The 11,424-nt window shown below is 43.1% G+C and overlaps 2 protein-coding genes across 2 annotated transcripts; both read left to right on the plus strand.

Moving 5' to 3' along the window:
* The first annotated feature begins 64 nt into the window (after nucleotides 1–64).
* Nucleotides 65–5,009, plus strand: LOC123136830 (protein RETICULATA-RELATED 5, chloroplastic). The gene is made up of 7 exons (XM_044556342.1): nucleotides 65–750; nucleotides 1,674–1,803; nucleotides 2,190–2,714; nucleotides 2,853–2,960; nucleotides 3,159–3,704; nucleotides 4,145–4,267; nucleotides 4,579–5,009. The coding sequence occupies exons 1-7, from the start codon at nucleotides 149–151 to the stop codon at nucleotides 4,753–4,755; spliced, it is 2,211 nt and encodes a 736-aa protein (XP_044412277.1). The 5' UTR covers nucleotides 65–148; the 3' UTR covers nucleotides 4,756–5,009.
* A 986-nt stretch (nucleotides 5,010–5,995) lies between these two features.
* LOC123136851 (aldose reductase) lies at nucleotides 5,996–8,406 on the plus strand. The gene is made up of 9 exons (XM_044556359.1): nucleotides 5,996–6,241; nucleotides 6,368–6,418; nucleotides 6,514–6,587; nucleotides 6,682–6,769; nucleotides 7,044–7,250; nucleotides 7,343–7,414; nucleotides 7,539–7,598; nucleotides 7,708–7,884; nucleotides 8,159–8,406. The coding sequence occupies exons 1-9, from the start codon at nucleotides 6,098–6,100 to the stop codon at nucleotides 8,246–8,248; spliced, it is 963 nt and encodes a 320-aa protein (XP_044412294.1). The 5' UTR covers nucleotides 5,996–6,097; the 3' UTR covers nucleotides 8,249–8,406.
* The last annotated feature ends 3,018 nt before the right edge of the window (nucleotides 8,407–11,424 follow it).

Raw genomic sequence — 11,424 nt, forward strand, 5'->3', positions numbered from 1 at the left:
TAAGTGAGTTTATCCATCACCACAACCACAAGAAGATGGCTATCAAGGTCAAGGGAAGAAGAGATTTTCTTCACTACCCTACGCACAAGAGATCGTTTGTCCCCCGCCCCCGCGGCCGCGGTGCTGCCGGCGAAGCGGAGCTCCGAAAATGTCCCACGCGCCGCTCAGAAACGCCGCCGCCTCCTTCAAACCGCTCCTCCCGTCTCCCCGCTCCCGCCTCATCACCAAGCCCCTCACCTCCGGCGCCGCCCCCTCCCCCTCCTCCTCGTCTCCTCGCCGCAGCGTCTCCGCCTCGGCCTCCTCCCGCCGCGATTTCCTCCTCCTCGTCCCCTCCCTCGCTGTCGCCTCCGCCGTGCTTCGCGCGGCCCCTGCCGCTGCCGCCGATGACCAGGCGTCCCCACCGCCCCCCGCCGAGTCGCCGACCCCCGCCCCGCCGCCCCCGACGAAGGAGAAGGAGCCCGAGGGCGACGAGTCGGCCGTGTCGAGGGTGTACGACGCGACCGTCATCGGGGAGCCGCAGGCGGTGGGGAGGGAGGCCAAGGGCCGGGTGTGGGACAAGCTGGCGGCTGCCAGGGTCGTCTACCTCGGCGAGGCCGAGCTCGTGCCCGACCCCGACGACCGCATCCTCGAGCTCGAGATCGTCACCAAGCTCGCCGCCCGCTGCGCCGAGGCCGACAAGCGCCTGGCCCTCGCGCTCGAGGCCTTCCCCTGCGACCTCCAGCAGCAGCTCGACGACTTCATGAGCGGAAGGTGCGCTACACCCCCTTATAATTAAGTTATCCGGAGAATGACTTCCGATGAGAACATGGTTCACCTGTTTGCAATCGCATGTCGAGAAATCGCTGGAATTTTTGTTCTGTCTGCTTGACATTGCGGGCTCATGTTATGGTTCATTGTCACAGGAGATTAGCGTGCTCGCAGAATTGAACTCTGATCTCTCTAATTTTCCATCATTGGAACCTACCTATTGGCATAATCTGCGAGTAGCAAGCAGTGTGATTAAGATTGTAAGTGTCAGGCCTGAACAACATTGCTTGAGATCAGTTTGGGTAAAGCACATAAAGCTTTGGGTAAAACACCAGAGTCATAGACTGATAGATAGACCTTCTTATTCAAACTCTGGTGCTTGAGATCAGTTTGGGTAACACAAAGAGCTTGGGATTTCTCTATCTTTGCTTGGAGTGCTGATTAGTGATGTGGAGCTGTGGACATGTCTGTACCTTTCTGATTTGTTGTGAGACATGCAATGCAATAAATAACTACCGGAATATCATCGTTAACCCTTCTACCTGACTACCATGTTCCATTTAATCTGTATTTGTTCACAATGGTTATTTTCAACAGATGAAGTACACTTCAATTTCGGGCCTGAGATGAAATACACTTGGTGTCCACTTAATAGATGAATAGGCCGTGTCCTTTTCTCCTTAATACTCTATCATTATTATAAGAATGATGGAAGCTATATGAGTTACATCTCTGTTTCTAATTAACAGTGCAGTTACTGCAGTATTTCTATCACAATTAACGTTATAGGATTTCAATGCTGATGGAGCATAGTTGAAGTAGTAACATTGATCTCGTCTTAATGAGAAAAATCTATTATCCAGAAATGAAATGCATTCTTGAGTGAGACCTCGCTTCATTTTTTGTGACATTTTAGCTTTATGTAGGATTGATGGCAGCATCCTAAAGTTGTACACGTCGCACTGGCCATCAGAGCGCTGGCAGGAGTATGAACCTCTTCTAAATTTCTGTCGTGATAATGGAATTAAGCTTGTTGCCAGTGGAACCCCACTGCAGGTGATTGATAGCTTCTATAATCTATTCACTGTATTCAACACTTGGCAGGAACTTCTAACATTTTATTACCAATACCATTGTGCACCAGCGATTCAAATTCTTCTAATTTCCTATACCTGCAAGGTTTTTTCCTTGATGCCTACTAGTTAATCTTATATCCATACTTGATTGCAGTTGTTTTGCCACATCCTGTGAAACAATTTTTTCTGTAGCTTACCGCACAACTGCTTTAGCAGGCATGTGCGCCATTGAGTACCTAGACAACTCGGCATAAATTATTGAATGAGTCTAATTCTGAAACCATGATACAACTTGCGTACTGTTATGTTGTGCATACTTTTTAACCTATGAATATGAGTAGAATTTAACGTTCCCTTATTGAGTAGGTGAAAAGAACTGTCCAGGCAGAGGGGATTGGAGGCCTTTCGAAAGCAGAAAGAAAGGAATATGCTCCTCCAGCAGGCTCTGGCTTCATTTCTGGTTTTAGGTCTGGCCGGTCATTCATAGAGAATATTACATCAACTCGTGACTCTCCTTTTGGTCCGAATTCATATTTATCAGCACAGGCAAGAGTAGTTGATGATTATACCATGTCTCAGATAGTTATGAAAGAACTTAATGGTAGAGATCCTCCAGGGCTGCTAATTGTTGTGGCGGGTGCAAGCCATCTTATATATGGGTCACGAGGAACTGGTGTTCCTGCCAGAGTATCTAAAAAGTTGCCGAAGAAAGGCCAAGTTGTGGTACTACTTGATCCTGAAAGACAGAGTATAAGGAGGGAAGGTCAAATCCCAGTTGCTGATTTCTTATGGTATTCAGCGGCTAAAACTTGCACTAGAAATTGCTTTGACCGTGCCGAAATTGCTAGAGTTATGAATGCTGCTGGCAGGAGGCCTGAAGCTTTACCCCAGGTATTTAATGAAAGCAGCCACGGTCAGATCTCTGTTAGTAAAAAAAAAAAACTTCTGTAGCCAAAACATTTCCTTATCGTCGCAGAATTGGATTTTATATAGTTTGGCTAATAGAACTCTTTCACTGAACTATTGCAGGATCTTCAGAAAGGAATAGATCTTGGAGTTGTTTCTCCTGAGATATTGCAGAACTTCTTTGACCTCGACAAAAACCCTGTTATGACTGAGCTAATTCACCGATTCCAAGTAAGAAAATATTTCGTTAATTCTGTTTTGCTCATTGGTCCTTTCCACCTATATATCTTGTTAATTTATCTGATTGGTGTTTCTGGAAATCCTCTTTGAGACTTTGAAGCACATGCTGTTCTTGATTTCAAAACAGAATAACTATTGTAATAAGACTCCATTATATAAAAATCCATTCAAGCCAATCAACTGTTGCAGGGTTTCCGGGAAAGATTGCTCGCAGACCCAAAATTCCTTCAAAGATTAGCAATTGAAGAGGCTATATCAATTTCAACCACTCTACTAGCACAGTATGAAAGACGGAAAGGGCGATTTTTTGAGGAAATTGACTATGTCCTCACCGATACTATTAGAGGGTCCGTTGTCGATTTTTTTACAGTGTGGCTACCTGCTCCAACTATTTCAGTGCTTTCTTTTACCGATGATGATTCTGGTCAGAGCTTGGGCTTTGTCAAAGGCCTCTTGGGATCATTGCCAGATAACGCGTTCCAAAAGAATACCTTTGGTCGGAATTGGAATATGAACCAGAGGGTCGCCGCAGTAATAGTTGGTGGTTTGAAACTTGCTGGTGTGGGGTTTATTTCTGGTATTGGGGCTGGAGTTTCCTCAGATCTCCTGTATGCTGCTCGAGGATTGCTGAAACCTTCAGCGAGTGTGGGAGCAGGGCGAAAGAGAGCTCCTGTTTTGAAGTCGGCAGCTGTTTATAGTTGCTTTCTTGGAACATCAGCAAATTTGCGGTATCAGGTAACTTGTTGGGATAACTTAGTTGCTTTCAGTTGAAAGGTTTAGGTTATGTTTTGTTGTGAAAGTATGAAACCTCAACCTCAAATTTGCATCTTTCTACCCGAGGTTTGTTCCGAAATATCATTTTTAGATAAAAGTAACTAATTATCATCAACCCTAATTAGTTATATTGATCTTTTGAGTTGCATAAGTAACTATAGTTCCAGGCATAAGTTGGTTATTGTTGAAATGTACTGCTTATAAATAACCTTCTTTGTGTTTAAGTCTCGGTATGGGTACTTGAAACATTTTTGCTTATTTGCAGCCAGTGCTACAAAATCTGGTAATAGATTTTCTGCATTTCGAACGTGCTCCAATGAAAAATCAATCCATTTCCAGCTTATCTACTTATTTAGTTATATGCCTCCTTCATCTAATTTTTTACTGCATTCGTGTTGCAGATCATTGCTGGCTTATTGGAGCATCGACTAGGAGAGAGCCTGGCAACTCAGTATAATCAGCCACTTCTTGCTGGTCTCTTGTCCTTTGTAGCAAGGACAGTCAACTCATACTTGGGAACACAGGTCGGACACTTCGTCTTCTAAGATTTGTGGTGCTGGTAGCATACTGTAGTCTCAAACTGTTTACCCTAAACAAACAGAACACTAAAGAGTAAGCAAACATAAATATTTCATAACAAGAAAGCTGAGAAGGGTGTTGTTAGCTCATATTGTTGCGAGGAGATCATCATCCGTTCATTGTTTTTCATACTTATTATCGGATGGTGCTTCTATGTTATCTTAGGAAGCAATCAAGCAAGCGAAATGTTTATATGTGCTAACATACCGGTACTTCTGCCTTTCTCCTTCCTGACTTGCTACTATGTTCGCTGCAGCAATGGGTTGATCTTGCTCGGTACACCGGAGTACAGAAGATTCAGGAACAGCTTCCTTCTGATGAGGTCACCACACCACCTGAAACATCCCAGTTAGAGGGTGGTAGAACCGATGTACAGAACCCGAATGACAGCAGCAGCAGCAACGCGGACCGATCGAGTGATCCGACCAAGTGATTTGGTCGCTTTCCGTCGGCTTCAAAGTCCACAACCATATATGTATATATGTTCAAGACAGCGAAAGGAGTCTGGTTGCTACGATGCTGAGCCTCTCACTCTTTGGTCGGCCAGGAATGGGCTATTTCATATGGGAAAAACATAAATTGCTGCAATTAGTCATTTTTATAGGTAAATATACTCTTGTAGTCTGTACTTTGTACATATGTAAGGAGAACGCGATCAGTGTCTAGTGGATTAATTGGCATCAGCAATTAAGGGCTGTGAGTCGTGACTTAAATCTGCTGTGGGAAAGTTGTGGCTGAGCTCAGCTGGACTGCAATTGGCAAGGTTAATCAAACGAAGGAACTTTGGACTGCACAGGCACTAGAGAGCAACACCCCGTCTCGGTTCAGAGCATGTGGTGCCTGAAATCAAGCATGGCCATGCCAAACTCGCCATTTGGACGCCATGCTTATGTGACGCATATGCCACAGGAAACTCTTGGTATGAGGGCCGACGCCTTGGGCTTGGAGGGCGTCACAGCGTTATGCCGTTGCCATCTCGTAGTTACGCCAATTAGCGAACGAATTAATTGAGCAGAGTAGTAGACTTTAATAGCTTTATTTATGTGAGATATAATTGAGTAGATTAGTGCCACAAACATCAAATCATAATTGATATCACACGCATTTTCGAAAGAACACAGTGAATCTTGTATAAAACCAATATTTACTATACAATGCCGAGCCTCTCACTCTTGGATCGCCCGGGAACAGACTATTTTGTTTGGGAGAAGCATAAATTATTGTAGTTCTCCTTTGATCGATTTTCTAGAGTAAACATACTATTGTAGTTTGTAGTTTGTATACATATCCAAGGAGAAGAGAACACGATCAGTGTCTAGTGGATTGATTGATTGGCAGCCGCAATTAAGGGCCGTGAATCTCAACTTAATCTGCTGTAAATTCAAATCTTTCTGCCTGTTATAAAGCCAAATTTGCTCGCCATCGTCCAGAGAGATGGTAGGTAAGCAGGTTCGTTCTGGTGCCATCGGCCAAGTGACAAATTTTTGCTGTGTTGCTGGCCACCTGTGGGTTCTGGCGAGTTCTCTCAGTGCAACCCGTGCTCCATGCATCGTAGCATGGCGACACTTAAGTTCTTTAGGCGGTGACCTCCCGCCATCTGTCCATGTATGCAGATGTACGTGGCATCTCTTCCTAGAACTCTCCATGCCTATATAATCAGGCGCGAAGCCGTATCTGCTTCCTCCGTGGAATAAAGAAGTTGCTCACGAACACCAGAAAGAAGAACAGACTTGAGAAGGGAGGAGAGGTTTGAGATTCAGAAGGCGTGATCATTCATGGCGAGCGCCAAGGCGACGATGGGGCAGGAGAAGCAAGACCACTTCGTTCTCAAGAGCGGGCATGCCATGCCGGCCGTCGGGTTGGGCACCTGGAGGGCTGGCTCGGATACTGCTCACTCCGTTCAGACGGCCATCACCGAGGTATATATATATCGCCATGCCCTTGCTTGGGTTCTCAGATACAGTTTTGCAGAACTCTAGCTAGTTCGCTCGGAAATGACACTAGGATTATGCTGAATAACCTGAATGTATGTATGGTGGCTGCAGGCTGGATACAGGCATGTGGACACAGCTGCTGAATACGGAGTAGAAAAGGAGGTATATACGTACATCATTATACCGGTATCCCGTTTCTGTACTAGCCTAATCGCTAGCCTAGTAAGCGTGAACGAACACCAACTGCTTGATTTCAGGTCGGCAAAGGGCTTAGAGCTGCCATGGAAGCTGGAATCGACAGGAAAGATTTGTTTGTCACGTCAAAATTATGGTACTATGTGCAGAGTCGTAGATTGTCCTTCGATGTCAGTAACTTAACTTACGGCGTGTTTTCGACCATCTGAATTTTTGGCTACTTCCTTTAGGTGCACGAACTTGGTCCCTGAGAGGGTGCGGCCAGCATTAGAGAGCACGCTCAAGGATCTACAGTTGGACTACATCGACCTTTACCATGTAAGTAAAAGAAAACCTGTGCCATGATTGTTGCTTTGTCTGCTAACAAGGGACAGTGCAGTGCTTGAAACTGCTTACCGTTTTACTATTATCTTGCACTACTTTAGTTACTGGTTCAGCTTATGGGTACAGTAACTATGCCATTGGCGATCTGGAATCAGCAACCTAGATGCGGTGCAGACCTTGTCATGCTTAAGCACGTACTAGTATTTCCTGTGACATGCACTGCATACTGAAATGCGAAATTTTTGAAACAAAACTACAACGAATGTAGATTCATTGGCCGTTCCGGCTGAAAGATGGGGCACACAAGCCTCCGGAAGCAGGGGAGGTGCTGGAATTCGACATGGAGGGGGTGTGGAAGGAGATGGAGAACCTTGTCAAGGACGGACTGGTTAAGGACATCGGCGTCTGCAACTACACCGTGACCAAGCTCGACCGGCTGCTACGGTCTGCAAAGATTCCACCGGCCGTTTGCCAGGTTGAGTGAGAACCCTCAGACTTGATCAGTAAGGCGACATTTACCGAAACCAGTTTTTTGACCTTGTATTTGTTATTTACTTGATCTGACAGATGGAGATGCACCCTGGTTGGAAGAACGACAAGATGTTCGAGGCCTGCAAGAAGCGCGGGATCCATGTCACCGTAAGACTTCTCATCTCTCCTGAAAACGAGACATGATAAAATGGCCTTGATGGTGTAACATCTTAGCAGCGTTTTTGTTTTCAAAACAGAAGTGCTTAATGGTATTCTTGTTTCCTTTATGCAGGCTTACTCACCATTGGGTTCTTCAGAGAAGAACCTTGCTCATGACCCGGTTGTCGAAAAGGTGTGTATGTTCAGAAATCAGAACATAAACATTTTCCCCTGTTGAATCCAGGCTAGTATTCAAATTACGTGTGCTGTGTAGTGGCTCAGCTCAAACCATTGAACTGCAGGTGGCCAACAAGCTGAACAAGACCCCGGGGCAGGTGCTCATCAGGTGGGCTCTGCAGAGGGGGACGAGTGTGATTCCCAAGTCAAGCAAAGACGAGAGGATCAAGGAGAACATCCAGGTGTTCGGGTGGGAGATCCCTGAGGAGGACTTCAAGGTCCTGTGCAGCATCAAAGATGAGGTGAGCGACTGTGACACTACTTATACAGTCTTCACTCGAAACTGCTGCCAAAACAAAATTTGGACACGACATGGAATGTCAGGCAGCTGCTGCGTTTGAGTGGCACTTTAGCAGTACACCGCCTGAATCTGTTCATGTGGAAGCTAGTACTCGTACTTACTTACTAATAAATACACCTAGAAAAAAATGCAAGTACAGTATAAGTTGGAAGATGATTAGCCGTACGTTTTCCGTGTGATCTAACCTCGTGAATGGTCCCTGGTGTTTGTCGCAGAAGCGTGTGCTGACCGGAGAGGAGCTGTTCGTGAACAAGACCCATGGGCCGTACAAGAGTGCATCTGAAGTCTGGGATCACGAGAACTGAGCTCCCACCTAAGTCACCAGTCGCCATCTACGACGACTCACAACAATGGAGGCTGAAGGAGTGGAGTGGAGATGATGCAGCAGGCTCTTCTTGATGCTATGTAAACAACGTTGTGTACAACACAATAAATAAATAAATAACAACGGCTTCGTCGTGCCCCTTGTTCCTCCTCCTGCATGCTTTGTGTGGTTTACTATTACATCATTGCCTTGCCGGCGACGTGTAGGGTGTTCTATTGCTATTAGCGTGCTACGCTGCTGCTGCTGCGACGTGAATCCAGACGCTACCATGCAAGGTTGGTGAGATATAGAGCAGATATAAGATGAATGCAATCGGTTGCAGGCTCATACAGGACAGAGCAAGGGAGGGAATATGAAATGAAGACCTAAAAGCAGGTGCAACTTAAACTTAACTTTACAACATGGGTACTCTTTTATGAGATAAAGTCATCGGGGATCACTCCACACTTCGATCATTGGATTTAGGAATACCCGAAATACAGCTGGACTCGTCCCTAAATTTCACTTTGATCATTGCATCTTGGAATACCCGAATTACAGCTAGTGCGTACACTTTGGCTCCGTACCTGAATTACAGTTAGTGCCTACACTTTGGCTCCGTATCATGCCTATGTGACATACTTTATTGACCACATGAGGACTCCGTATTATGCCTATGTGACATACTTTGTTCACCACATGAGGATGCATGTGCCATTTTACATTTTCTATTAGCAAAAGAGCCTAACGGGAGAAAAAAAAATCATAATCTTCAATAGTTTATGACAATATTTTTCTGCATCACAAGATACACTATCACACTCTTTCTCATTGCGTGTGCCGGCCCAGGCGAAGCGATTACCCAAACGTATTTTTCCAGCCGATGTCGTGTGGGCTGACCCAGGGTGGGGGATCCCTGTATGGGATCCCTGTATTTTTCCAGTCGATATCGTGTGGGCCGACCCAGGTGGGGGATCCCTGTTTAGAACGTATTTTTTTCAACCGCTATTCCGTGAACGGGCGCATAACTAGCCCTGTGCGTTCGGTTTATTCAGTTTACATGGTTTAATTTATACGGTTTTTCGGTATGTACGATATTAATACTTTGGTAAATACGGTATGAAATTAAAATACGATTCGGTTTTGGCATATACCAATTATTTCGGTATGGTTTCGGTATATACCATAAAAATCAAAGTTGACGCGAATTTAAAAATGACGTAATAATAATTTGCAAATTTATGACTCAAAACACATTATATTTTACACAAATAGTATATGACTATATATATAAGTATATAGGCATGCATTGATTCATCTGTTGATGGTTATGAACGTGCTTAGCATTTTAAAAAGAGAAAACTGACAATGTTACAAGAAAAATGTAGATGCTTAGTAGTGAATTTGACTCATGTACAAGAAAAATGACAACTTGTACGGTTGTTCATCTCAAGAAATATAAATTTATCTTTTATTTCGGTTTATTCGATTAGCCATTCCGTTTTCGGTATATACCATAAAAACCAGAGTTCAAATCGGTATGAAAAGTTCATACCATACCGAAATCAGAAACCATAAAAAAAATCAGTTTAGGTCGGTTTATTTTCGGTATGGTTTTTTGGTTCGGTTTTAAAATGCACAGAGTGACGCACAACCACCATCAGCACTGGGCCGGCCCCATCTGCCTGTTTCTTTCTCTGTATTTCAAATACGCAAAAAAGAGCGCCGGTGGGGGCTAGAACCGGCGACGTCTGGTTCGCAGTACTACGCACTAACCAGTCCGCCAACAAATCTAGCATGGTATTTTAACTATTTTCCATTCATTTCTTCTCGGTACTTTTCTTTTTCTTTTTTTCCTTTTTTCCTTTTTCTTCCTCCTGGTTCGACAAACTTTTGAAAAATTCATGATTTTTTCCAAAAATAGATGAATTTTTTCTCAAATTCGATGAAATTGTTTGTCAATGAACTTTTTATTTTCTGCATGTCACAAAATAGATGTAGTTTTGTTTCAGATTCGATGAACCTTTTTCAAATTAGATGACTTTTTTAAAATTTTATGAACTATCATTCAAGTTTGATGAAAATTTTCAATTTGGTGATTTTTTTTAAAATTTTGTGAGTTTTTTTAAATCTGATGAACTTCTTTTCAAATCTATGATGTTTTCCCCAAGTTGATGAACTTTTCTTCAAATTTGATGGTCTTTTTTTTCAAAATCGATGAACTTCTTACTTTTTCACGATCTTTTTTCAAAATCGATGAACTTTTTTGGAGTTTGTGAATTTTTCTTCAAAAATTATGAACGTTTTCAAATTCAAGATTTTGTAAAAAAACAAAAATTGAGTGATATAATAGACGTTATTGTGCAAATAAATAGGGCACCCATGCTATTTTTATATACTTGTCGCTGCTAGTTATCACCAATGTCGCATGGCTCAGAACAGGAGGTCTCCCTAGCTAAACTCAGGGAGGAATGCAACGACCTGGCTCCAAATCCAGGAAAGTGCACTTTTTGCGTTTTTTGGCGTTTATAGATATGCTGTGATCCGCCTTCATGGGCCGCCCAACGAGGTGCGGCCGTGTGCGCCAGGAAGCCGACAGCTGAAGACTTGATGTAACAACCAATGGACCATGAATACTTTGCTGATTACTAACCGAAAACAACGCTATTTAAAAATCGTTTTAGTACAAAACATTAACATGTATTCTGTATGTATAAATCATTTGAGAAAAGAAAAATGTGAAATTGGGAAAAATCATAGAGTTGCTATAGAAAAAGGTTCGCCTGTATGAAAAAATAGTTCAAAATTTTGAAAAAGTTCATGGGATTCGATTTTTTTTAAAGTTCACACCAAAATCTGGAAAAGTTTCATGAATCTGAAAAAAAAAGTCGATCGATTTTGTAGAAAATTTCACAAATTTGAAAAAAAGTTCATCGTATTTATAAAAAGTTCATAGAGTTTGAAAAAAATGTTCATCGACTTGAAAAAAAGTTCATTAAATTTGGAAAAAGTTCATTGAATTTGAAAAAGGTTCATCAGATTTGAAAAAACGGTCATGAATTCAAAAGATTCGAAAAAATGTTCACGAAAACGAAAGAGTTCATAAACTCAAGAAAGTTCACGAAATTGAAAAAAAACATAAAATTCTGATTTTTTTAGCAATTTGAGAAAGTACAC

This window comes from Triticum aestivum, chromosome 1B, assembly GCF_018294505.1.
Source record: "Triticum aestivum cultivar Chinese Spring chromosome 1B, IWGSC CS RefSeq v2.1, whole genome shotgun sequence".
Taxonomy (NCBI): domain Eukaryota; kingdom Viridiplantae; phylum Streptophyta; class Magnoliopsida; order Poales; family Poaceae; genus Triticum; species Triticum aestivum.

What these genes read in the sequence shown, in the direction of transcription:
- LOC123136830 (XM_044556342.1), top strand. Translation starts at nt 149, where the DNA reads ATGTCCCACGCGCCGCTCAGAAACGCCGCCGCCTCCTTCAAACCGCTC. An exon ending in GGCCTGAAGCTTTACCCCAG is followed by an intron (nt 2,715 to 2,852) that starts GTATTTAATGAA and finishes GAACTATTGCAG; the next exon opens with GATCTTCAGAAAGGAATAGA. An exon ending in AGCTAATTCACCGATTCCAA is followed by an intron (nt 2,961 to 3,158) that starts GTAAGAAAATAT and finishes CAACTGTTGCAG; the next exon opens with GGTTTCCGGGAAAGATTGCT.
- LOC123136851 (XM_044556359.1), top strand. Translation starts at nt 6,098, where the DNA reads ATGGCGAGCGCCAAGGCGACGATGGGGCAGGAGAAGCAAGACCACTTC. An exon ending in AATACGGAGTAGAAAAGGAG is followed by an intron (nt 6,419 to 6,513) that starts GTATATACGTAC and finishes GCTTGATTTCAG; the next exon opens with GTCGGCAAAGGGCTTAGAGC. An exon ending in TTCCACCGGCCGTTTGCCAG is followed by an intron (nt 7,251 to 7,342) that starts GTTGAGTGAGAA and finishes TTGATCTGACAG; the next exon opens with ATGGAGATGCACCCTGGTTG.